Source organism: Somniosus microcephalus, unplaced genomic scaffold, assembly GCF_052327205.1.
Source record: "Somniosus microcephalus isolate GS21.2 unplaced genomic scaffold, FLI_Smic_1.0 unresolved_chr7, whole genome shotgun sequence".
Taxonomy (NCBI): Eukaryota; Metazoa; Chordata; class Chondrichthyes; order Squaliformes; family Somniosidae; genus Somniosus; species Somniosus microcephalus.
In genome coordinates, this window is record NW_028225185.1 from 3,247,474 (window position 1) to 3,274,473 (window position 27,000).

The 27,000-nt window shown below is 53.0% G+C and overlaps 2 protein-coding genes across 2 annotated transcripts in view; both read left to right on the top strand.

Annotated features, from left to right (window-relative positions):
- Positions 1-9,566: 9,566 nt before the first annotated feature.
- LOC147086395 (potassium/sodium hyperpolarization-activated cyclic nucleotide-gated channel 2-like) lies at positions 9,567-10,143 on the top strand. Its single transcript, XM_085978242.1, has one exon. The coding sequence runs from the start codon at positions 9,694-9,696 to the stop codon at positions 10,141-10,143; it is 450 nt and encodes a 149-aa protein (XP_085834368.1). The 5' UTR covers positions 9,567-9,693.
- An 8,312-nt stretch (positions 10,144-18,455) lies between these two features.
- Positions 18,456-27,000, top strand: part of LOC147086396 (potassium/sodium hyperpolarization-activated cyclic nucleotide-gated channel 3-like) — a 30,400-nt gene continuing 21,855 nt past the window's right edge. Inside the window, exons 1-3 of the mRNA XM_085978468.1 lie at positions 18,456-18,882; positions 23,705-23,866; positions 26,402-26,620. Of these exons, the coding sequence (XP_085834594.1) occupies positions 18,472-18,882; positions 23,705-23,866; positions 26,402-26,620 (792 nt within the window). The 5' untranslated portion in view covers positions 18,456-18,471. The remainder of the gene's footprint in view (positions 18,883-23,704; positions 23,867-26,401; positions 26,621-27,000) is intronic.

Below are 27,000 nucleotides of genomic sequence, written 5' to 3' on the forward strand. Positions count from 1 at the left end.
ACAGCCAATCAAGTGCTTTCTTTCGAAGTGTTTGTGTTTTTAAGGAAGACTGCGTCCAATTCGCTTACAGCAAGCTCCCACGAACAGCAATGTGCGAATGACCGGATCATCTATTATTAGTGCTGTCGGTGAGGGATAAATATTGGCCCCAGGATCCTTTACATAAACCCGAGAGATCAGACGGAGTCTCGGTTTAATGTCTCATCCGAAAGACGGCCCCTCCGCCAGTGCGGCGCTCCCTCAGTACCGCCCCTCCGACAGTGCGGCGCTCCCTCAGTACCGCCCCTCCGACAGTGCGGCGCTCCCTCAGTACCGCCCCTCCGACAGTGCGGCGCTCCCTCAGTACCGCCCCTCCGACAGTGCGGCGCTCCCTCAGTACTGCCCCTCCGACAGTGCGGCGCTCCCTCAGTGCTGACCCTCCGACAGTGCGGCGCTCCCTCAGTGCTGACCCTCCGACAGTGCGGCGCTCCCTCAGTACCGCCCCTCCGACAGTGCGGCGCTCCCTCAGTACCGCCCCTCCGACAGTGCGGCGCTCCCTCAGTACCGTCCCTCCGACAGTGCGGCGCTCCCTCAGTACCGTCCCTCCGACAGTGCGGCGCTCCCTCAGTACCGCCCCTCCGACAGTGCGGCGCTCCCTCAGTACCGCCCCTCCGCCAGTGCGGCGCTCCCTCAGTACCGCCCCTCCGACAGTGCGGCGCTCCCTCAGTACCGCCCCTCCGACAGTGCGGCGCTCCCTCAGTACTGCCCCTCCGCCAGTGCGGCGCTCCCTCAGTACCGCCCCTCCGACAGTGCGGCGCTCCCTCAGTACCGCCCCTCCGACAGTGCGGCGCTCCCTCAGTACCGCCCCTCCGACAGTGCGGCGCTCCCTCAGTACCGTCCCTCCGACAGTGCGGCGCTCCCTCAGTACCGTCCCTCCGACAGTGCGGCGCTCCCTCAGCACTGCCCCTCCGACAGTGCGGCGCTCCCTCAGTACCGCCCCTCCGACAGTGCGGCGCTCCCTCAGTACCGCCCCTCCGACAGTGCGGCGCTCCCTCAGCACTGCCCCTCCGACAGTGCGGCGCTCCCTCAGTACTGCCCCTCCGACAGTGCGGCGCTCCCTCAGTACTGCCCCTCCGACAGTGCGGCGCTCCCTCAGTACTGCCCCTCCAACAGTGCGGTGCTCCCTCAGTACTGCCCCTCCGACAGTGCGGCGCTCCCTCAGTACCGCCCCTCCGACAGTGCGGCGCTCCCTCAGTACTGCCGTCCGACAGTGCGGCGCTCCCTCATACTGCCCCTCCGACAGTGCGGCGCTCCCTCAGTACCGCCCCTCCGACAGTGCGGCGCTCCCTCAGTACCGCCCCTCCGACAGTGCGGCGCTCCCTCAGTACTGCCCCTCCGACAGTGCAGCGCTCCCTCAGTACCGCCCCTCCGACAGTGCGGCGCTCCCTCAGTACTGCCCCTCCGACAGTGCGGCGCTCCCTCAGTACTGCCCCTCCGACAGTGCGGCGCTACCTCAGTACCGCCCCTCCGACAGTGCGGCGCTCCCTCAGTACTGCCCCTCCGACAGTGCGGCGCTCCCTCAGTACTGCCCCTCCGACAGTGCGGCGCTACCTCAGTACTGCCCCTCCGACAGTGCGGCGCTCCCTCAGTACTGCCCCTCCGACAGTGCGGCGCCCTCTCAGTACTGCCCCTCCGACAGTGCGGCGCTCCCTCAGTACTGTCCCTCCGACAGTGCGGCGCTCCCTCAGTACTGCCCCTCCGACAGTGCGGCGCTCCCTCAGTACTGCCCCTCCGCCAGTGCGGCGCTCCCTCAGTACTGTCCCTCCGACAGTGCGGCGCTCCCTCAGTACTGCCCCTCCGACAGTGCGGCGCTCCCTCAGTACTGCCCCTATTTTTCAAAACACTTCTGAAAGTTGTGCACTTTCCCCCCAATCCACCCCCACCCCATTTGTGTGCTGCAAAAGGTTACATTCGTTGTGCCCGGAATCTTGCTGTGCGACAACAACTTGTATTTATATCGCTCCTTCTTTTGTCTGATTTATGGTCCTGTGAAGCACTTTGGGACGTTTTACTATGTTAATGGCGCTGAATAAAATGCAAGTTGTTGTTTACGTGGTTGTTGTCGTAAACCGTCCCAAGGCGAGTCACAGGAGCGTAAATCAGACAAAATTTGACCCCGAGCCACATAAGGAGATATTAGGACAGGTGACCCAGAGCTGGGTCAAAGAGGTCGGTTTTAAGGAGGGTCTTAAAGGAGGAGAGAGAGGCAGAGAGGTTTAGGGAGGGAATTCCAGAGCTCGGGGCCCAGGCAGCTGAAGGCACGGCCGCCAATGGTGGAGCGATGGAAATCGAGGGGGCCGTCTTTCGGATGAGACATTAAACCGAGGCTCCGTCTGCTCCATCAGGGGGACGTAAAAGATTCTGGGGCCAATATTTATCCCTCAACCAACATCACTAAAACAGATGACCTGGTCATTATCACATAGCTGTTTGTGGGAGCTTGCTGTGCGCAAATTGGCTGCTGCGTTTCCTACATTACAACAGTGACCACACTTCAAAAAAGTACTTCATTGGTTGTGAAGCGCTTTTGGACATCCTGAGGTGGTGATAGGCGCCACATAAATGCAAGTGTTTCTTTATTTCTTGCCATGTGTCTGCCCATTTCACCAGTCTGTCTATGTCCTCCTGAAGTCTGTTACTATCCTCCTCGTTTTTTTTATTCGTTTATGTGATGTTGGCGTCGTTGGCAAGGCCGGCATTTATTGCCCATCCCTAACTGCCCTTGAGAAGGTGGTGGTGAGCCGCCTTCTTGAACCGCTGCAGTCCGTGTGGTGAAGGTACTCCCACAGTGCTGTTAGGGAGGGAGTTCCAGGACTTTGACCCAGCGACGATGAAGGAACGGCGATATATTTCCAATTCAGGATGAAGTTTACTACATTTCTGAGTTTCGAGTCCTCTGCAAACTTTGAAATTATGCCCTGTATATACAAGCCCAGGTCATTAATATATATCAAAAAGAGCTGTGGTCCCAATACCGAACCCTGGGGAACACCACTCACACACACACACACACACACACACACACACACACACACACATATGGAAGGTGTCATCGACAGTGCTATCAAGCGGCACTTACTCACCAATAACCTGCTCACTGATGCCCAGTTTGGGTTCAGCCAAGACCACTCAGCTCCTGACCTCATTACAGCCTTGGTCCAAACATTGACAAAGGAGCTGAATTCCAGAGGTGAGGTGAGAGTGACTACCCTTGACATCAAGGCAGCATTTGACCGAGTGTGGCATCAAGGAGCCCTAGTAAAACTGAAGTCAATGGGAATCGGGGGGAAAACTCTCCACTGGCTGGAGTCATACCTAGCACAAAGGAAGATAGTTGTGGAGGTTGAAGGTCAATCATCACAGCCCCAGGACATCACTGCAGGAGTTCCTCAGGGCAGTGTCCTAGGCCCAACCATCTTCAGCTGCTTCATCAATGACCTTCCCTCCAACATAAGGTCAGAAATGGGGATGTTTGCCAATGACTGCAGCAACTCGCCAAGGCTTCTTCGGCAGCACCTCCCAAACCCGTGACCTCTTCCACCTAGAAGGACAAGGGCAGCAGGCGCATGGGAACACCGCCACCTCCAAGTTCCCCTCCAAGTCACACACCATCCTGACTTGGAAATATATCAGCCATTCCTTCATCGTCGCTGGGTCAGAATCCTGGAACTCCCTCCCTAACAGCGCTGTGGGAGCACCTTCACCACACGGACTGCAGCGGTTCAAGAAGGCGGCTCACCACCACCTTCTCAAGGGGCAACTAGGGATGGGCAATAAATGCTGGCCTTCCCAGCAACGCCCACATCCCATAAACTAATTTTAAAAAAATACACACACACACACACATATCCTAGAATCCTAGAACGGTTACAGCACGGAAGGCAGCCATTCGGCCCGTCGAGCCCGTCCCGACTCTCAGCTAGTCCCGCTCCCCCGCCCTTTCCCCGTAACCCTGCAAATTTTTTTCCTTCAGATACTTTATCCAACTCCCTTTTGAAAGCCACGATTGAGTCTGCCTTCACCACCCTCTCAGGCAGTGCATTCCAGATCCTCACCACTCACTGCATAAATTTTTTTTTTCTTATGTTGCCTTTGGTTCTTCTGCCAATCACCTTAAATCTGTGTCCTCCGGTTCGCGACCCTTCCGCCAATGGGAACAGTTTCTCCCGATCTACTCTGTCCAGACCCCTCATGATTTTGAACACCTCAAATCTCCTCTCAATCTTCTCTGCTCCAAGGAGAACAACCCCAGCTTCTCCAGTCTATCCACGTAACTGAAGTCCCTCATCCCTGGAACCATTCTTGTAAATCTTTTCTGCACCCTCTCTAAGGCCTTCACATCCTTCCTAAAGTGCGGTGCCCAGAATTGGACACAATGCTCCAGTTGAGGCTGAACCAGTGTTTTATACAGGTTCATCATAATTTCCACACTTTTGTACTCTATACCTCTATTCGTGAAGCCCAGGATCCCGTAAGCCTTTTTAACTGCTTTCTCAACCTGCCCTGCCACCTACAACGATTTGTGCACATATACCCCCAGGTCTCTCTGTTCATGCACCCACTTTAGGATTGTATCCTTTAGTTTATATTGCTTCTCCTCATTCTGTCTACCAAAATATATCACTTCACACTTTTCTGCATTAAATTTCATCTGCCACGTGTCCGCCCATTCCACCAGCCTGTCTATGTCTTCCTGAAGTCTATCACTATCCTCCTCACTGTTCACTATACTTCCAAGTTTTGTGTCATCTGCAAATTTTGAAATTGTGCCCTGTACACCCACATCCAAGTCATTGATATATATCAAGAAAAGCAGTGGTCCTAGAACCGACCCCTGGGGAACACCACTGTATACCTTCCTCCAGTCCGAAAAACAACCGTTCACCACTACTCTCTGTTTCCTGTCACTTAGCCAATTCCGTATCCATGCTGCCACTGTCCCTTTTATTCCATGGGCTTCAACTTTGCTGGCGAGCCTATTATGTGGCACTTTGTCGAACACCTTTTGGAAATCCATGTTCACCACGTCAACCGCATTGCCCTCATCAACCCTCTCTGTTACCTCATCAAAAAATTATCAAGTTAGTTAAACACGATTTGCCTTTAACAAATCCGTGCTGGCTTTCCTTAATTAATCCACACTTGTCCAAGTGACTGTTAATTTTGTCCCTGAATATTGTTTCTAAAAGTTTCCCCACTACCGAGGTCAAACTGACTGGCCTGTAGTTGCTGGGTTTAACTTGACACCCTTATTTGAACAAGGGTGTAACATTTGCAATTCTCCAGTCCTCTGGCACCACCCCCCTATCCCAGGAGGATTGGAAGATTATGGCCAGTACCACCGCAATTTCTTCCCTCACTTCCCTCAGCATCCTCGGATGCATCCCATCCGGTCCTGGTGACTTATCTACTTTAAGTACAGCCAGCCTTTCTAGTACCTCCTCTTTATCAATTTTTATCCCATCCAGTATTTCCTCTACCTCCTCCTTCACTATGTCTATGGCAGCATCTTCTTCCTTGGTGAAGACAGATGCAAAGTACTCGTTTAGTACCTCAGCCATACCTTCTGCCTCCAGACATAGGTCTCCTTTTTGGTCCCTAATCGGCCCCACCCCTCCTCTTACTACCCATTTACTATTTATATGCCGATAGAAGACTTTTGGATTCCCTTTTATTTTGGCTGCCAATCTATTCTCATACCCTCTCTTTGCCCCTCTTATTTTCTTTTTCACGTCTCCTCTGAACTTTCTATATTTAGCCTGATTCTCACATATAGACACACACACATACACTCACACACACACTCACACACACACTCATACACACACACTCACTCTCACACACACTGACTGACACACTCACTCTCACACACACTGACTGACACACACTCACTCACACTGACTGACACACACTCACTCTCACACTCTCTCACACACACACTGACTGACACACACTCACTCTCACACTCTCACACACACACTCACTCTCTCTCACACACTCTGACACACACTCACTCTCACACTCTCTCACACACACACACTCACTCACACACACTGACTGACGCACACTCACTCTCACACTCTCTCACACACACACTGACTGACACACACTCACTCTCACACTCTCACACACACACTCACTCTCTCTCACACACTCTGACACACACTCACTCAGACACACACTCACTCTCACACTCTCTCACACACACACACACTCACTCACACACACTGACTGACACACACTCACTCTCTCACACTCTCTCACACACACTCTGACACACACTCACTCACTCAGACACACACTCACTCTCACACTCTCTCACACACACACTCACACACACTGACTGACACTCACTCTCACACTCTCTCACACACACTCACTCACTCAGACACACACTCACTCTCACACTCTCTCACACACACTCACTCACACACACTGACTGACACACACTCACTCTCTCACACTCTCTCACACACACTCTGACACACACTCACTCACTCAGGCACACACTCACTCTCACACTCTCTCACACACACACTCACACACACTGACTGACACTCACTCTCACACTCTCTCACACACACTCACTCACTCAGACACACACTCACTCTCACACTCTCTCACACACACTCACTCTCACACACACTGACTGACACACACTCACTCTCACACACTCACTCACTCAGACACACACTCACTCTCACACACACACACTCACTCTCACACACTCTCACACACACTCTGACACACACTCATTCACTCAGACACACACTCACTCTCACACACACACTGACACACACTCACTCTCTCACACTCACTCTCACACTCTCTCACACACACACTGACACACACTCACTCTCTCACACTCACTCTCACACTCTCTCACACACACTCTGACACACACTCACTCACTCAGACACACACTCACTCTCACACTCTCTCACACACACACTCACACACACTGACTGACACTCACTCTCACACTCTGACACACTCACTCACTCAGACACACACTCACTCTCACACTCTCTCACACACACTCACTCTCACACACACTGACGGACACACACTCACTCTCACACACACACTCACTCACTCACACACACACACACTCACTCTCACACACTCTCACACTCACTCAGACACACACTCACTCTCACACACACTGACTGACACACGCTCACTCTCACACACACTGATTGACACACACTCACTCTCACACACACTGACTGACACACACTCACTCTCACACACACTGACTGACACACACTCTCTCTCACACACACTGACTGACACACACTCACTCTCACACACACTGACTGACACACACTCACTCTCACACACACTGACTGACACACACTCACTCTCACACACACTGACTGACACACACTCACTCTCACACACACTGACTGACACACACTCACTCTCACACACACTGACTGACACACACTCACTCACACTGACTGACACACACTCACTCACTCAGACACACACTCACTCTCACACTCTCTCACACACACACTCACACACACTGACTGACACTCACTCTCACACTCTGACACACTCACTCACTCAGACACACACTCGCTCTCACACTCTCTCACACACACTCACTCTCACACACACTGACGGACACACACTCACTCTCACACACACACTCACTCACTCACACACACACACACTCACTCTCACACACTCTCACACTCACTCAGACACACACTCACTCTCACACACACTGACTGACACACGCTCACTCTCACACACACTGATTGACACACACTCACTCTCACACACACTGACTGACACACACTCACTCTCACACACACTGACTGACACACACTCTCTCACACACACTGACTGACACACACTCACTCTCACACACACTGACTGACACACACTCACTCTCACACACACTGACTGACACACACTCACTCTCACACACACTGACTGACACACACTCACTCTCACACACACTGACTGACACACACTCACTCTCACACACACTGACTGACACACACTCACTCTCACACACACTGACTGACACACACTCACTCTCACACACACTGACTGACACACACTCACTCTCACACACACTGACTGACACACACTCACTCACACTGACTGACACACACTCACTCACTCAGACACACACTCACTCTCACACTCTCTCACACACACACTCACACACACTGACTGACACTCACTCTCACACTCTGACACACTCACTCACTCAGACACACACTCGCTCTCACACTCTCTCACACACACTCACTCTCACACACACTGACGGACACACACTCACTCTCACACACACACTCACTCACTCACACACACACACACTCACTCTCACACACTCTCACACTCACTCAGACACACACTCACTCTCACACACACTGACTGACACACGCTCACTCTCACACACACTGATTGACACACACTCACTCTCACACACACTGACTGACACACACTCACTCTCACACACACTGACTGACACACACTCTCTCACACACACTGACTGACACACACTCACTCTCACACACACTGACTGACACACACTCTCTCTCACACACTCAGACACACTCAGATGCCTGTTTTAAATCAGTGCCCTTGCAATAAACACACTGAGGCACGGGTGGGCGACACCTTCATTGTTGGAGAGAGTCAGACAGTCAGCTGATGAACATTGCGGCAGCTGCCTCTCGCTGTGGCTGTGTGTATGGAGCAGTGAGACTCGCCAGCTCAGCCCAGCCTAGCCTAGCCGGCCGCTGTCCAGGGCTGACGGTGCTGAAAGCGCCTCGGGCACCTCGCAGCATCCAGCCCAGGGGCCGCCCCCCTGCACCCTGAGCCCGAGCCTCCTCCCCGGGGGGAGCCCGGCTCTCGGGGGGCTGCTGCCCTCCTGAACATGACCCACACGCTCCTCACTCCGCCTCAAGATGGCCTGGACTCCCAGCTACTGCAAGGCAAGCCTGCCCTGGTGCTGGTTTAATCGCTGAAGGAGGAGAGAGAGAGGGAAGGAGAGAGGGAGAGAGCGAGAAAGGAAGGGGGAAGGAGAGGGAGGGGAGGAGAGAGAGGGAGGAAGAGGGAGAGAGGGAAGGGGAGAGGGAGAGAGGGAGAGAGGGAAGGGGAGAGGGAGGAAGAGGGAGAGAGGGAAGGGGAGAGGGGGAGAGGGAAGGGGAGAGGGGGAGAGGGAGGGGGAAGGAGAGAGAGAGGGCGAGAGGGAGGGAAGGAGAGAGGGAGAGAGGGAAGGAGAGAGGGAGAGAGGGAAGGGGAGAGGGAAGGGGAGAGGGAGAGAGGGAAGGGGAGAGGGAGAGAGGGAGGGGGAAGGAGAGAGAGGGAGAGAGGGAGGGGGAAGGAGAGAGAGAGGAAAGGAGAGAGAGAGGAAAGGAGAGGGAGGGAAGGAGAGAGGGAGAGGGCGGGAGTAAGGAAAGGGAAAGAGGGAGGGAGTAAGGAAGGAAGGGGGAAGGAGGAAGAGAGGAAAGCAGGGGAGGGGGGAAGGAAGGGGAGAGAAAGAGAGGAAGGAAGGCAGGGGGAGGAGAGAGAGAGAGAGGGAGGAGAGAGGGAGGGAGGAGAGAGAGGGAGGGAGGAGAGAGAGAGGGGAGGAGAGAGAAGAGAGAAAGTGGTCCTCCCTCTCTCTCTCCCTCTCTCTCTCACCGAATGGAGCGAAGGGGCAGCGAGCTGGAGCCAGCAGATGCTGGCCAGGGAGTGAGGCAGGGCAATGTGAGGCAGGCGAAAGGCAGCGGGTCCTCTCTGGCCAAGAGCCCCCAGGACTGGGAGCTGGAGGACGGGCTGGGGCAGGAGGACAGCGCCGGGAGCCGCAAGCCTGTGCCGGGCTCCCTGCCCCGAGAGCCGGCTCCCGGCCCCAACAAGTCGGTGGCTTTCACCAAGAAAGCCGAGGGCTCCTCCGAGCAGATCCTGCTGGCCGAGCAGGACCTGGCCATCTCCGGCAACACCTTCCTGCAAAGGCAGTTCAGCTCCTTGCTGCAGCCCGGGGTCAACAAGTTCTCCCTCCGCATGTTCGGCAGCCACAAGGCGGTGAAGATCGAGCAGGAGAGGGTTAAATCTGCGGGCTTTTGGATCATTCACCCTTACAGCGATTTCAGGTAAAGGGGTGGGGGGAGAGGGAGAGGGGTTGGGGGGGTGTGGGCTGAGGGCCGGGGGGTGGGGAGCAAGGCAATGCTGGGCAGCCTTGGGCAAGCTACAGGTAGAATGAGCTGGACTCCAACCAGGGGTGTGAGTGTGTGAGAGAGTGGGGGTGGGTGTGAGACTGTGGGTGGGTGTGAGACTGTGGGTGAGTGTGAGACTGTGGGTGGGTGAGTGTGAGACTGTGGGTGGGTGAGTGTGAGTGTGAGACTAGGTGAGTGTGAGACTAGGTGAGTGTGAGACTGTGGGTGTGAGACTGTGGGTGGGTGAGTGTGAGACTAGGTGAGTGTGAGACTGTGGGTGAGTGTGAGACTGGGTGGGTGAGTGTGAGACTGTGGGTGAGTGTGAGACTGTGGGTGAGTGTGAGACTGTGGGTGGGTGTGAGACTGGGTGGGTGAGTGTGAGACTGTGGGTGGGTGTGAGACTGGGTGGGTGAGTGTGAGACTGTGGGTGGGTGAGTGTGAGACTAGGTGAGTGTGAGACTGTGGGTGTGAGACTGTGGGTGAGTGTGAGACTGTGGGTGGGTGAGTGTGAGACTGTGGGTGGGTGAGTGTGAGACGAGGTGAGTGTGAGACTGTGGGTGAGTGTGAGACTGGGTGGGTGAGTGTGAGACTAGGTGAGTGTGAGACTGTGGGTGAGTGTGATACTAGGTGAGTGTGAGACTGTGTGGGTGAGTGTGAGACTGGGTGGGTGTGAGACTGTGGGTGAGTGAGTGAGACTAGGTGAGTGTGAGGCTGGGTGAGTGTGACACTGTGGGTGAGTGTGAGACTGTGTGGGTGAGTGTGAGACTATGGGTGAGTGTGAGACTGTGGGTGAGTGTGAGACTGTGTGGGTGAGTGTGAGACTGTGGGTGAGTGTGAGACTGGGTGAGTGTGAGACTGTGTGGGTGAGTGTGAGACTGGGTGGGTGAGTGTGAGACTGGGTGGGTGAGTGTGAGACTGGGTGAGTGTGAGACTGTGGGTGGGTGTGAGACTGGGTGAGTGTGAGACTGTGGGTGAGTGTGAGACTGGGTGGGTGAGTGTGAGACTGTGGGTGAGTGTGAGACTGGGTGAGTGTGAGACTGGGTGAGTGTGAGACTGTGGGTGGGTGTGAGGCTGTGGGTGAGTGTGAGGCTGTGGGTGAGTGTGAGACTGTGAGTGGGTGTGAGACTGGGTGAGTGTGAGACTGTGGGTGGGTGTGAGACTGTGGGTGAGTGTGAGACTGTTGGTGAGTGTGAGACTGTGGGTGAGTGTGAGACTGGGTGGGTGTGAGACTGTGGGTGGGTGTGAGCCTGTGGGTGAGTGTGAGACTGTGGATGAGTGTGAGACTGTGGGTGAGTGTGAGACTGGGTGAGTGTGAGACTGTGGGTGAGTGTGAGACTGGGTGGGTGAGTGTGAGACTGTGGGTGAGTGTGAGACTGGGTGAGTGTGAGACTGTGGGTGAGTGTGAGACTGTGGGTGGGTGTGAGACTGGGTGAGTGTGAGACTGTGGGTGAGTGTGAGACTGTGGGTGAGTGTGAGACTGTGTGGGTGAGTGTGAGACTGTGAGTGAGTGTGAGACTGGGTGAGTGTGAGACTGGGTTGGTGAGTGTGAGACTGTGGGTGAGTGTGAGACTGGGTGAGTGTGAGACTGTGGGTGAGTGTGAGACTGGCTGAGTGTGAGACTGTGGGTGGGTGTGAGACTGGGTGAGTGTGAGACTGTGGGTGAGTGTGAGACTGTGGGTGAGTGTGAGACTGTGGGTGGGTGTGAGACTGGGTGGGTGAGTGTGAGACTGTGGGTGGGTGTGAGACTGGGTGAGTGTGAGACTGTGGGTGAGTGTGAGACTAGGTGAGTGTGAGGCTGTGGGTGGGTGTGAGGCTGTGGGTGGGTGTGAGACTGTGGGTGAGTGTGAGACTGAGGTGAGTGTGAGACTGAGGTGAGTGTGAGACTGGGTGGGTGTGAGACTGTGGGTGGGTGTGAGACTGTGGGTGAGTGTGAGCCTGTGGGTGGGTGTGTGTGAGACTAGGTGAGTGTGAGCCTGTGGGTGAGTGTGAGACTGTGGGTGGGTGTGAGACTGTGGGTGAGTGTGAGACTGTGGGTGAGTGTGAGACTAGGTGAGTGTGAGCCTGTGGGTGAGTGTGAGACTGTGGGTGGGAACTATGAGTGTGAGATTGCGAGTATGTGTGTAAAATGGTGTGCATCAGGCTGTGTGTGATCAAGAGTATGTTTGTGCATGTGTCTGTTAGTTTGTGTGTGACTATATGTGTGATGTATGTGGGTTTGTGTGTATGGGGGCGTGAGGTGTTTGTGTGTGGGTGTGTTTGTGTGCAGGAGGGTATAAGTTTGTTCATATGTGCGAGTATGGTTGTGTGTAGGTCTGAGTGTGTGTAGATTTTTATGTGTCAATTTTTTAAATTCATTCACTGGATGTGGGCATCGCTGGCAAGGCCGGCATTTATTGCCCATCCCTAATTGCCCTTGAGAAGGTGGTGGTGAGCCGCCTTCTTGAACGGCTGCAGTCCGTGTGGTGACGGTGCTCCCACAGTGCTGTTAGGGAGGGAGTTCCAGGATTTTGACTCAGCGATGATGAAGGAACGGCCCGATATATTTCCAAGTCAGGATGGTGTGTGACTTGGAGGTGGAACTTGGAGGTGGTGGTGTTCCCACGCGCCTGCTGCCCTTGTCCTTCTAGGTGGAAGAGGTGGCGGGTTTGGGAGGTGCTGCCGAAGAAGCCTTGGCGAGTTGCTGCAGTGCATCTTGTAGATGGTACACACTGCAGCCACGGTGCGCCGGTGGTGGAGGGAGTGAATGTTTCAGGTGGTGGATGGGGGGCCGATCAAGCGGGCTGCTTTGTCCTGGATGGTGTCGAGCTTCTCGAGTGTTGTTGGAGCTGCACTCATCCAGGCAAGTGGAGAGTATTCCAGCACACTCCTTACTTGTGCCTTGTAGACGGTGGCGAGGCTTTGGGGAGTCAGGAGGTGAGACACTCACCACAAACCTGCTCTAGTAGTCACGGTATTCATGTGGCTGGTCCAGTTTCTAGTCAATGGTGACCCCCAGGATGTTGGCGGTGGGTCCAGGGCAGGGATATCATTCTATCCAGGTTGATCCTGCTGAATTGTTCATTGTAGTCGGGCGGATTTAGAATCACAGAATCATAGAATGATACAGCACAGAAGGAGGCCATTCAGCCCATCAGTTATCCAATTAGTCCCACTCCCTGGCAATTTTCCTATAGCCCAGCAATTGTTTCCTTTTCCAGTATTTCTCCAATTCCCTTTTGAAAGTTACTATTGAACCTGCTTCCACCGCCCGATCAGGCAGCGCGTTCCAGATCACAACAACTCGCTGCGTAAAAAACATTCTCCTCCTCACCCCCCTGGATCTTTTGCCAATCACCTTCAATCCGTGACCTCTGGTTACCGACCCGCCTGCCACTGGAAACACTTTCTCCTTATTTACTCTGTCAAAACTCTTCAAGATTTTGAAACTCTCTATCAAATCTCCCCTTAACCTTCTCTGTTCTAAGGAGAACAATCCCAGCTTCTCCAGTCTTTCTAAAGAAAAACTCGTATCTTAAGAACATAAGAACATGAGAAATAGGAGCGGGAGTTGGCCATTCGGCCCCTCGAGCCTGCTCCGCCATTCAATAAGATCATGGCTGATCTTCGACCTCAACTCCACTTTCCTGCACTATCCCCATATCCCTTGGTTGCCTTAGCTACTAAAAATCTATCGACCTCTGTCTTGAATATACTCAACGACTGAGCCTCCACAGCCCTCTGTGGTAGAGAATTCCAAAGATTCACCGCCCTCTGAGTGAAGAAATTTCAGTCCTAAATGGCCGACCCCTTATTCTGAGTCTGTGACCCCTCGTTTTAGACTCTCCATCCGGGGAAACAGCCTCTCAGCATCTACCCTGTCAAGCCCTGTAAGAATTTTATATTTTTTAATGAAATCACCTCTCATTCTTCTAAACTCTAGTGAATATAGGCCTAGTCTCCTCAATCTCTCCTCATAGGACAATCCCCCCCCATCCCAGGAATCAGTCTGGTGAACCTTCGTTGCACTCCCTCTATGGTAAGTATATCCTTCCTTAGGTAAGGAGACCAAAACTGTACACAGTACTCCAGGTGTGGTCTCACCAGGGCCCTATATAATTGCAGTAAGACGTCTTTACTCTTATACTCAAATCCTCTTGTAATAAAGGCCAACATACCATTTGCTTTCCTAATTGCTTGCTGTACCTGCATGTTAACTTTCAGTGATTCGTGTACAAGGACACCCAGGTCCCTCTGAACACCAACATTTACCAATCTCTCACCATTTAAAAAATACTCTGCTTTTCTATTTTTCCTACCAAAGTGGATAACTTCACATTTCTCCGCGTTGTACTCCATCTGTCATGTTCTTGCCCACTCACTTAGTCTATCGATATCCCTTTGCAGACTCTGTGTTCTCCTCACAGCTTACTGTCCCACCTAGCTTTGTATCATCAGCAAACTTGGATACATTACACTCAGTCCCTTCATCTAAGTCATTGATATAGATTGTAAATAGCTGAGGCCCCAACACTGATCCTTGCGGTACCCCACTAGTTACAGCCTGCCAACCTGAAAATGACCCGTTTATTCCTACTCTCTGTTCTCTGTCCGTTAACCAATCCTCAATCCATGCTAGAATATTACCCCCAATCCCATGAGCCCTAATTTTGTTTAATAACCTCTTGAGTGGCACCTTATCGAATGCCTTCTGAAAATCCAAATACGCCACATCCACTGGTTCCCCCTTATCTATTCTGCTAGTTACAACCTCAAAAAACTCTTAACAGATTTGTCAAACACGATTTCCGTTACATAAAGCTGCGTTGACTCTGCCCAATCATATTATGATTTTCTAAGTGCCCTGTTACCATGTCCTTAATAATAGATTCTAGCATTTAACCTACTACTGATGTCAGTATCTCCCGCTAAGATCACTAATACCAAGGGTTCATTATACTGATGTTATACTGTATATATTTAAATTAAATATTCATTTAAATTAACGATATACTTCCATTAAGTTTTTATACTTTCCATTTATATGATTGAAGTTCAGAGCCCAATTGAAATTGTGGAATAGGATTTGTCTCACACACTGGGATTGGCTGCGATCATCTCACTATTGACCCTTTACCTGCTCGGTGCGTTGAGGGATATTATTAGAATGCTGTGCCTCGTCGCTCTGTATTTCCAGTCCCAGCACACTTTCATTGCTGCTTCTGGCTGGGTATTTTGGTAATTGAATCTCAGGGGCTCCTGACGTACAGAAAACACTTGGTGATTGTCTTGAGCTTTGAGGTGAGTGGATGTTCCTTGCTCGTTGCTGTGACTGGCAGAGGCTCCCTGTTATCGGGCAGGTGCGACTGTGCGTTCCCTTGGCGGCGTGCCCACGACTCTTCAGTGAGCAGGCACAGACTGTGTGTCAGTGTCGGTGCTGGGAAGTGAAGTCAGGGTTTAAGGCGTCTGTTCGATATTGTGACGTGCGGCTGTTTGCTTGCATGTTGCAGAGGATCAGGCAAGGAAATGATCCACGGGCCTCATTGTGAGAGGTACCAGCAGGTGTCACTAGTGAATGTTCAGCCTGTCACACTGGGTGTGCAGAGTGTATATTCCATTGTAAGTTGCAGCTTAAATGTGTGGCCTGCCCTGGCTGTGCATCAGATGCATTGAACAAGCTGGATGTTTGTGCACGGGTGCGCTGTAGCCAAGCAGTACATGTGGGGCAGGTCGAAAGACCACGGCTAGTAGCAGCGGTTTTATATCATGTCTCAAAGTGCTTCACATAAAATTAAGTGCGGCGCTCCCTCAGTACTGCCCCTCCGACTGAGCGGCGCTCCCTCAGTACTGCCCCTCCGACAGTGAGGCGCTCCCTCAGTACTGCCACTCCGCCAGTGCGGCGCTCCCTCAGTACTGCCCCTCCGACAGTGCGGCGCTCCCTCAGTACTGCCCCTCCGACAGTGCGGCACTCCCTCAGTATTGCCCCTCCGACAGTGCGGCACTCCCTCAGTACTGCCCCTCCAACAGTGCGGCACTCCCTCAGTACCGCCCCACCACCAGTGCGTCACTCCCTCAGTACTGCCCCTCCGACAGTGCGGCGCTCTCTCAGTACTGCCCCTCCGACAGTGCTGTGCTCCATCAGTACCGCCCCTCCAACAGTGCGGCGCTCCCTCAGTACCGCCCCGCCGACAGTGCGGCACACCCTCAGTACCGCCCCTCCGACAGTGCAGCACCCTCTCAATACCGCCCCTCCGACAGTACGGCGCTCCCTCAGTACTGCCCCTCCGACAGTGCAGCACTCCCTCAGTACCGCCCCTCCGACAGTGCAGCACCCTCTCAATACCGCCCCTCCGACAGTACGGCTCTCCCTCTGTACTGTCCCTCCGACAGTGCGCGCTCCCTCAGTACTGTCCCTCCGACAGTGCGGTGCTCCCTCAGCACTGCCCCTCCGACAGTGCGGTGCTGCCTCAATACTGCCCCTCCGACAGTGCAGCGCTCCCTCTGTACCGTCCCGACAGTGCGGCCCTCCCTCAGTGTGTGTGTTTCTGTGTCTGTGTTTGTGTGTGTCTTTCTGTGTGTGTGTGTGTGTGTGTGTGTGTGTGTGTGTGTGTGTTTCTGTCTGTGTGTGTATCCTCGTGGGCCTCATGAGTGGTGTGTAACAGAGATGGGGGACAGGGCTAACTCGACATAGAAACATAGAAGATAGGAGCAGGAGTAGGCCATTCGGCCCTTCGAGCCTGCTCCGCTATTCAATGCGGTCATGGCTGATCATCCAAACTCAGTACCCTGTCCCTGCTTTCTCCCCATACCCCTTGATCCCTTTAGCCTTAAGAAATATATCCAACTCCTTCTTGAATATATTTAATGTATGTATTGGCCTCTACTGCCTTCTGTGGTAGAGAATTCCACAGGTTCACCACTCTCTGGGTGAAGAAATTCCTCCTCATTTCTGTCCTAAATGGATTACCCCTTATCCTTAGACTGTGACCCCTGGTTCTGGACTCCCCAACCATCAGGAACATCCTTCCTGCATCTAGTCTGCCCAGTCCTGTCAGAATTTCATAAGTTTCAATGAGATCCCCTCTCATTCTTCTAAACTCCAGCGAGTACAAGCCCAATCGTCCCAATTTCTCCTCATACGTCATTCCTGCCATCCCAGGTATCAGCCTGGTGAATCTTCGCTGCACTCCTTCCATGGCAAGAACATCCTTCCTCAGATAAGGCGACCAAAACTGCACACAATACTCAAGATGTGGTCTCACCAAGGCCCTGTACAACTACAGCAAGACATCCTTATTCCTGTACTCAAACCCTCTTGCTACGAAGGCCAACATACCATTTGCCTTCTTAACCGCCTGCTGCACCTGCATGCTTACCTTCAGCGACTGGTGCACAAGGACACCCAGGTCTCGTTGCACTTCCCCTTTTCCCAATCTATTGCCATCCAGATAATAATCTGCCTTCCTGTTTTTGCCACCAAAGTGGATAACCTCACATTTATCCACATTATATTGCATCTGCCATGCTTCTGTCCAATCACCCAACCTGTCCAAATCATCCTGGAGTTTCTCGGCATCCTCCTCACAGCACACACGCCCACCCAGCTTTGTGTCACCTGCAAATTTGGAGATATTACATCTAGTTCCCTTGTCTAGATCATTAATATATATTGTGAATAGGTGGGGTCCTAGCACCGATCCCTGCGGTACCCCACTAGTCACTGCCTGCCACTCGGGAAAAGAGCCATTTATTCCAACTCTTTGCTTTCTGTCTGCCAACCAGTTCTCTATCCAAGTCAATACCTTGCCCCCAATCCCATGTGCCTTAACTTTACACGCTAGTCTCTTATGCGGGACCTTATCGAAAGCCTTCTGAAAGTCTAAATACACCACATCCACTGGTTCTCCCTTATCTATTTTACTAGTTACATCCTCAAAAAAATTCCAGTAGATTAGTCAAGCATGATTTACCTTTTGTAAATCCATGTTGACTTTTTCCGATCCTGTCACTGTTTTCCAAGTGCTCTGCTATTACATCTTTTATAATAGACTCTAGCATTTTCCCCACTACCGATGTCAGGCTTACCGGTCTGTAATTTCCCGTTTTCTCTCTACCACCTTTTTTGAATAGGTAAATAGGAGTAAAGAGTGAAGCAATTCAGGGGCGAGCCTGTTGGCGTGTGTGTTGAGTGTGGGGCACGTGGCGGGTGAGGCGAGCTTGTTAACGGTTAGCGGGCCGATTTAAACGCCTGTTCTGGGGGTTTGTTTTGGGCAGGTTTTACTGGGATCTTGCTATGTTGCTGCTGATGGTGGGGAATTTGATCATTCTGCCGGTGGGAATCACGTTTTTCAAGGACGAGAACACCCCTCCTTGGATTGTCTTCAATGTTGTCTCGGACACTTTCTTCCTCATCGACCTGGTGCTGAACTTCAGGACAGGCATTGTGGTGGAGGACAACACCGAGATCATCCTGGACCCTCACACCATCAAGATGAAGTACCTGAAGAGCTGGTTTCTGGTGGACTTTGTATCGTCCATCCCGGTCGACTACGTCTTCCTCATCGTGGACCTGGAGACTAGGGTGGATTCCGAGGTCTATAAGACCGCCCGGGCGCTACGCATCGTGCGTTTCGCCAAGATCCTCAGCTTGCTGCGTCTCCTGCGCCTGTCCCGGCTCATTCGATACATCCACCAGTGGGAAGAGGTAAGCTTTTGATCCTCGAATCACAGGAGGAGGCCATTCGGCCCATCGTGCCTGTGCCGGCTCTTTGAACGAGCTCTCCAATTAGTCCCACTCCCCCCTGCTCTTTCCCCGTAGCCCTGCAAATTTTCCCCCTCGAGTATTTCTCCAATTCCCTTTTGAAAGTTACTATTGAATCTGCTTCCACCGCCCTTTCAGGCAGCGCGTTCCAGATCACAACAACTCGCTGCGTAAAAAACATTCTCCTCAGCTCCCCCTCTGGTTCTTTTACCGATTATCTTCAATCCGTGTCCCCTGGTTCCCGACCCTCCTGCCACTGGAAACACTTTCTCCTTATTTACTCTATCGAAACCCTTCATGATTTTGAACACCTCTATCAAATCTCCCCTTAACCTTCTCTGCTCTAAGGAGAATAACCCCAGCTTCTCCAGTCTTTCTAAAGAAAAACTCGTATCTTAAGAACATAAGAATTAGGAGCGGGACTCGGCCATTCGGCCCCTCGAGCCTGCTCCGCCATTCAATAAGATCACGGCTGATCATCGACCTCAACTCCACTTTCTCGCCCGATCCCCATATCCCTCGATTCCCCGAGAGTCCAAAAATCTATCGATCTCAGCCTTGAATATACTCAACGACTGAGCATTCACAGCCCTCTGGGGCAGAGAATTCCAAAGATTCACCGCCCTCTGAGTGAAGAAATTCCTCCTCATCTCAGTCCTCAATGGCCGACCCCTTATCCTGAGACTGTGACCCCTGGTTCTAGACTCTCCAGCCAGGGGGAAACAGTTTCTCCTTATTTACTCTATCAAATCCATTCATGATTTTGAACACCTCAATCAAATCTCCTCTTAACCTTCTCTGCTCTAAGGAGAACAACCCCAGATTCTCCAGTCTCTCCACGTAACTGAAGTCCCTCATCCCCGGTACCACTCTGGTCAATCTCCTCTTAACCTTCTCTGCTCTAAGGAGAACAACCCCAGATTCTCCAGTCTCTCCACATAACTGAAGTCCCTCGTCCCCGGTACCACTCTGGTCAATCTCCCCTCTCTCTCATTTATATGAATTGTAAAAAGTTGAGGTCCCAGCACTGATCCCTGTGGCACACCACTCGTTACATCTTGCCAATCAGAAAATGACCCATTTATGCCTACTCTCTGTTTCCTGTTAGCTAGCCAATCTTCTATCCATGCCAATATGTTACCCCCTACACCATGAGCTTTTTTTCCCACAATAACCTTTGATGCAGCATCTTATCAAATGCCTTCTGGAAATCTAAGTACAGTACATCTACCGGTTCCCCTTTATCCACAGCACATGTTACTTCCTCAAAGAACTCCAATAAATTGGTTAAACATGATTTCCCTTTCACAAAACCATGTTGACTCTGCCTGATTACTTTGAACTTTTCTAAGTGCCCTGCTAGAACGTCTTTAATAATCGCTTCTAACACATTCCCTAGGACAGATGTTATGCTAACTGGTCTGTAGTTTCCTGCTTTCTGTCTCCCTCCCTTTTTGAATAAAGGAGCTACATTCACTATTTTCCAAACTAATGGAACCTTCCCCGAATCTAGGGAATTTTGGAAAATTAAAACCAACACATCAACTATCTCACTAGCCACTTCTTTTAAGACCCTAGGATGAAGTCCATCAGGACCCGGGGACTTGTCAGCCCGCAGCTCCAACAATTTGCTCAGTACCACTTCCCTGGTGATTATAATTTTCTTGAGTTCCTCCCTCCCTTCCATTTCCTGATTTACAGCTATTTCTGGGATGTTACTTGCATCCTCTATAGTGAAGACCGATACAAAATACATGTTCAATTCAACTGCCATCTCCTTATTTTCCATTATTAATTCCCCAGACTCACTTTCTATAGGACCAATGCTCACTTTGTTAACTTTTCTTTTTTAAATATCTATAGAAACTTTTACTATCTGTTTTTATATTTACATAAGAACATAAGAAATAGGAGCAGGAGTAGGCCAATCGTCCCCTCGAGCCTGCTCCGCCATTCAATAAGATCATGGCTGATCTGATCCTGACCACCAATCTACTATCACAGCACCATCTCCTGAATCTAACAGAATTAGACACACGAACTAGGAGCAGGATCAGGCTACACGGCCTGTTAGCTTTCTCTCGCACTCTAATTTTTATCTCCTTATTATTCTTTTAATCATTCTTTGCTGTTTTTTATATTCTGTCCAATCTTCTGACCTGCCACCCATCTTTGCGCAATTATATGCTTTTTCTTTAAGTTTAATACTATCTTTAACTTTTTTAGTTAACCACGGATGGTGGGTCCTCCCCTTGGAATTGTTCTTTCTTGCTGGAATGTATATATTCTGTGTATTCTGAATTATCCCCTTAAATGTCTGGCACGGTAACTCTATTGACCCATCCCTTAACCTAATTTGCCAGTTCACTTTAGCTAGCTTTGCTATCATGCCCTCATAATTGCCCTTATTTAAGTTTAAAATACTAGTCTTGGACCCACTCTTCTCTCTCTCAAACTGAATGTAAAATTCAATCATATTATGATCGCTGCTACCTAGGGGCGCCTTCACTATGAGGTCATTAATTAATCCTATCTCGTTGCACAATACCAGGTCTAGTATAGCCTGCTCTCTGGTTGGCTCCAGAACATGCTGTTCTAAGAAACTATCCCGAAAATATTCCATGAACTCCTCATCTATGCTACCTTTGCCCATCTGATTTTCCCAGTCTATATGCAGATTAAAATCCCCCATGATTATTGCCGTACCCTTCTGACAAGCTCCCATTATTTCTTCCTTTATACTCCACCCTACCATGTGGTTACTGTTCGGGGGCCTGTACACCACTCCCACAAGTGACTTCTTGCCTTTTATTATTTCTCATTTCTACCCAAACCGCTTCTACACCCTGGTTTCCTGAACTTAGGTCATCCCTCTCTATTGTGCTAATACCATCATTAATTAACAGAGCCACCCCTCCACCTTTTCCCACCTTCCTAAATGTCATGTACTCTTCAATATTCAGGTCCCAATCTATGTCATCCTGCAGCCATGTTTCTGTAATGGCTATCAGATCATATTTATTTATTTCTATTTGCGCTATCAGTTCATCTGTTTTGTTTTGAATGCAACATGCATTCAGATGCAGAGCGTTTATTTTTGCCCTTTTATTATTTTTGTAACCTCTAGCCTTATCTGTTGATTTACTCTTAGATTTGTACTCTCGATCCCTTCCTGTCACGGTCTGTTTATCATTTCCCATATTAATACCTTTCTCTATTGCCTTGTCTCTAACCTTTGAATTACCACATCTTCCCAAATTTGATCCCTTGCCCCCAATATTTAGTTTAAAACCCTCTCTACCGCCCTAGTTATACGACTCGCCAGAACACTGGTCCCAGCACGGTTCAGGTGAAGACCGTCCCAACGATACAGATCCCACTTTCCCCAGTACGGGTGCCAGTGCCCCAGGAATTGAAACCCATTTCTCCCACACCAGCCTTTGAGCCACGCATTCATCTCTCTAATTTTATTTACCCTGTGCCAATTTGCTCGTGGCTCAGGTAATAATGCAGGCATTATTACCCTTGAGGTTCTGCTTTTTAATTTAGCCCCTAGCTGCTCATACTCTCTCAGCAGAACCTCTTTCCTAGTTCTACCTATGTTGTTGATACCTACATGGACCACGACCACTGGCTCCTCCCCCTCCCACTGCAAGTTCCTCTCCAGCCCAGAGCAGATGTCCCGAACCCTGGCACCGGGCAGGCAACACAGCCGTCTGGACTCTCGCTCTTGGCCGCAGAGAACTGTAACTATCCCCCTGACTATGCTGTCCCCAATTACCACTACATTCCTATTAACTCCCTGTACCTCGGTGTCATGGTCAGTTTGCTCATCCACCCTGCAGCCACCGCTTTCATCCATACAGGCCACAAGAACCTCAAACCTATTGGACAATTACTGAGGCTGAGGCTCCTCCACCTCCTGGGTCCCCATACCTGCCTCACTCGCAGTCACATCCTCCTGTCCCTGACCACTGACCAAATCAGAAGACCCTGTCCTAAGGGGTGCGACTGCCCCCTGGAATAACGTGTCCAGGTAACGTTCCCCCTCCCTGATGCATCGCAGAGTCCGCAGCTCGGCCTCCAGCTCATCAACTCTGAGCCGAAACTCCTCGAGCCGCAGACACTTACTGCAGACGTGTTCATCCTGGATCACACTGGCGTCCAGGAGTTCCCACATACTGCAGTCGCAACACATCACCTGCCCTGCCATCTTTATTGAGTCTTAATTAATTTATTTTTATTAATTAATAAACACTACTACACCTAATAAGATTTATTACTGCTAGTAAACTAGTACTAATGAAACCTTACAATTACTAACACATTTCCTGGTCTTTAAAAGATAAGGGAGGTGAACAAAATACTCACCAACCAATCACTTACCCGTTTCCCTGTAATGCCACCCTGTATTTTTCTCCAGATACGGTTGGTGGGTGTCACAGTGCCGAACTCCCACTGGTTCTCTGTCCCCGCTTGTGCAGCTTTTTAACTCCTGCCCTCCTGGAAGCTGACAAAGATCGAAAAATGAAAGGAACACCTCCCTCCCCGAACTCCCTCACTCACCAAACTCGCAGCTTTACACTCTGGTCCAAGCTGCACTCCGTGTCAAACTGCACTCCCCCTTGAACCGTTTAAACCCACACCAGCGTCGACTGACAGCCTTTGATTCTATGTTGGAAAGTAGCAAACCCCAGGTGGATGACTCTGTTTTGAGAGGCTCCCCCATTGGCTGATTGTGTTGGCACTCTGTTCTGTTGGGTAGATTTTCCACATGACCTACGACCTGGCCAGCGCGGTGGTGCGCATCGTGAACCTGATCGGGATGATGCTCTTGCTGTGTCACTGGGATGGATGCCTCCAGTTCCTCGTCCCGATGCTCCAAGATTTCCCCGAAGACTGCTGGGTCTCCATCAACCACATGGTGGTAAGCAACTCAGGCCGGGGCACAACTAGACCGAGCCCTGAGGGGTGGGGGGAGGGGCTGGGGGGGAGACGAGGAGCGGGGGACTCGGCAGAGAAAGGATGGGGGAATGGGAAGAGTGAGAGACTGGGGGAGGGGAGGAGTGAGGGACTGGGCGAGGGGAGGAGTGAGGGACTGGGCGAGGGGAGGAGTGAGAGACTGGGGGATGGGAGGAGTGAGGGACTGGGGGATGGGAGGAGTGAGGGACTGGGGAGGGGAGGAGTGAGGGACTGGGCGAGGGGAGGAGTGAGGGACTGGGCGAGGGGAGGAGTGAGGGACTGGGGGAGGGGAGGAGTGAGGGACCGGGGGATGGGAGGAGTGAGGGACCGGGGGAGGGGAGGAGTGAGGGACTGGGGTAGGGGAGGAGTGAGGGACTGGGGGATGGGAGGAGTGAGGGACTGGGGGAGGGGAGGAGTGAGGGACTGGGGGATGGGAGGAGTGAGGGACTGGGGGAATGGGAGGAGTGAGGGACTGGGGGAGGGGAGGAGTGAGAGACTGGGGGATGGGAGGAGTGAGGGACTGGGGGATGGGAGGAGTGAGGGTCTGGGGGATGGGAGGAGTGAGGGACTGGGGGAGGGGAGGAGTGAGGGACTGGGGGATGGGAGGAGTGAGGGACTGGGGGAGGGGAGGAGTGAGGGACTGGGGGAGGAGTGAGGGACTGGGGAGGGGAGGAGTGAGGGACTGGGGGATGGGAGGAGTGAGGGACTGGGGGAGGGGAGGAGTGAGGGACTGGGGGATGGGAGGAGTGAGGGACTGGGGGATGGGAGGAGTGAGGGACTGGGGGATGGGAGGAGTGAGGGACTGGGGGAGGGGAGGAGTGAGGGACTGGGGGATGGGAGGAGTGAGGGACTGGGGGAGGGGAGGAGTGAGGGACTGGGGGAGGGGAGGAGTGAGGGACTGGGGGAGGGGAGGAGTGAGGGACTGGGGGATGGGAGGAGTGAGGGACTGGGGGATGGGAGGAGTGAGGGACTGGGGGAGGGGAGGAGTGAGGGACTGGGGGAGGGGAGGAGTGAGAGACTGGGTGCGGAGAGGAGTGAGGGACTGGGGGAGGGGAGGAGTGAGGGACTGGGGGATGGGAGGAGTGAGGGACTGGGGGAGGGGAAGAGTGAGGGACTGGGGGATGGGAGGAGTGAGGGACTGGGGGAGGGGAGGAGTGAGGGACTGGGGGATGGGAGGAGTGAGGGACTGGGGGATGGGAGGAGTGAGGGACTGGGGGATGGGAGGAGTGAGGGACTGGGGGATGGGAGGAGTGAGGGACTGGGCGAGGGGAGGAGTGAGGGACTGGGGGAGGGGAGGAGTGAGGGACTGGGGGAGGGGAGGAGTGAGGGGCTGGGGGAGGGGAGGAGTGAGGGACTGGGGGAGGAGTGAGGGACTGGGGGATGGGAGGAGTGAGGGACTGGGGGAGGGGAGGAGTGAGGGACTGGGGGAGGGGAGGAGTGAGGGACTGGGCGAGGGGAGGAGTGAGGGACTGGGGGATGGGAGGAGTGAGGGACTGGGGGATGGGAGGAGTGAGGGACTGGGGGATGGGAGGAGTGAGGGACTGGGGAGGGGAGGAGTGAGGGACTGGGGGAGGGGAGGAGTGAGGGACTGGGCGAGGGGAGGAGTGAGGGACTGGGGGATGGGAGGAGTGAGGGACAGGGGGATGGGAGGAGTGAGGGACTGGGGGAGGGGAGGAGTGAGGGACTGGGGGAGGGGAGGAGTGAGGGACAGGGGGATGGGAGGAGTGAGGGACTGGGGGAGGGGAGGAGTGAGGGACTGGGGGATGGGAGGAGTGAGGGACTGGGGGATGGGAGGAGTGAGGGACTGGGGAGGGGAGGAGTGAGGGACTGGGCGAGGGGAGGAGTGAGGGACTGGGCGAGGGGAGGAGTGAGGGACTGGGGGAGGGGAGGAGTGAGGGACTGGGGGAGGGGAGGAGTGAGGGACTGGGGGATGGGAGGAGTGAGGGACTGGGGGAGGGGAGGAGTGAGGGACTGGGGGATGGGAGGAGTGAGGGACTGGGCGAGGGGAGGAGTGAGGGACTGGGGGAGGAGTGAGGGACTGGGGGATGGGAGGAGTGAGGAACTGGGGGATGGGAGCAGTGAGGGACTGGGGGAGGGGAGGAGTGAGGGACTGGGCGAGGGGAGGAGTGAGTGACTGGGGGATGGGAGGAGTGAGGGACTGGGGGATGGGAGGAGTGAGGGACTGGGGGATGGGAGGAGTGAGGGACTGGGGGATGGGAGGAGTGAGGGACTGGGGGATGGGAGGAGTGAGGGACTGGGGGAGGGGAGGAGTGAGGGACTGGGGGAGGGGAGGAGTGAGGGACTGGGGGAGGTGAAAACTGGGTAAAAAGCCCATTTGCGGGGGGGGGAGATCTGGGATAGTCCCCTCCGGACCCCCTTTTGGCGATCGGAACGAGTCCAGGAGACCTCTCCAGCCCTGATAGTTCCTCGTAGTTCCTACCCCTCGGTGCGAGGTGATCTGGGCCCCCAGGACAATGATCTGGTTGTGTCTCTCTCACAGAACGACTCCTGGGGAAAGCAGTATTCGCACGCCCTCTTCAAGGCCATGAGCCACATGCTGTGTATCGGCTACGGGCAGCAGGCCCCCAAGGGGATGACGGACGTCTGGCTCACCATGCTCAGCATGATCGTGGGCGCCACCTGCTACGCCATGTTCATTGGACACGCCACCGCGCTCATCCAGTCCCTCGACTCGTCCCGGCGCCAGTACCAGGAGAAGGTAAGGCCCGTCCGGATCACGGCAGAGGGAGCGGGAGAGACTGGCGAGGCACGGCAGGTCTGGGACTGTGGGGTGCGGGGGGGAGACGAAAAGAGGGAAAGAGAGAGAGAGGGAGAGAGCGAGAGAGAAAGAGAAACCAGTGAGAGAGAAGGGGAGAAAGATAGAGAGATAGCGATATAGAGAGAAAGAGAGAGAGAGAGAGAGAGAGAAAGAAAGAAAAAAGACTTGCATTTCTCCAGCGCCTTTCATCACCTCAGGTCTCCCCAACTGCTTTGCAGTCACTGTTGTAATGTGGGAAACGCGGCAGCCAATTTGCGCACAGCAAGCTCCCACAAACAGAAATGTGATAATGACCAGAGAATCTGTTTTTAGTGATGTTG

Coding starts and splice junctions, on each gene's coding strand:
- LOC147086395 (XM_085978242.1), top strand. CDS start 9,694: ATGGAGCGAAGGGGCAGCGAGCTGGAGCCAGCAGATGCTGGCCAGGGA.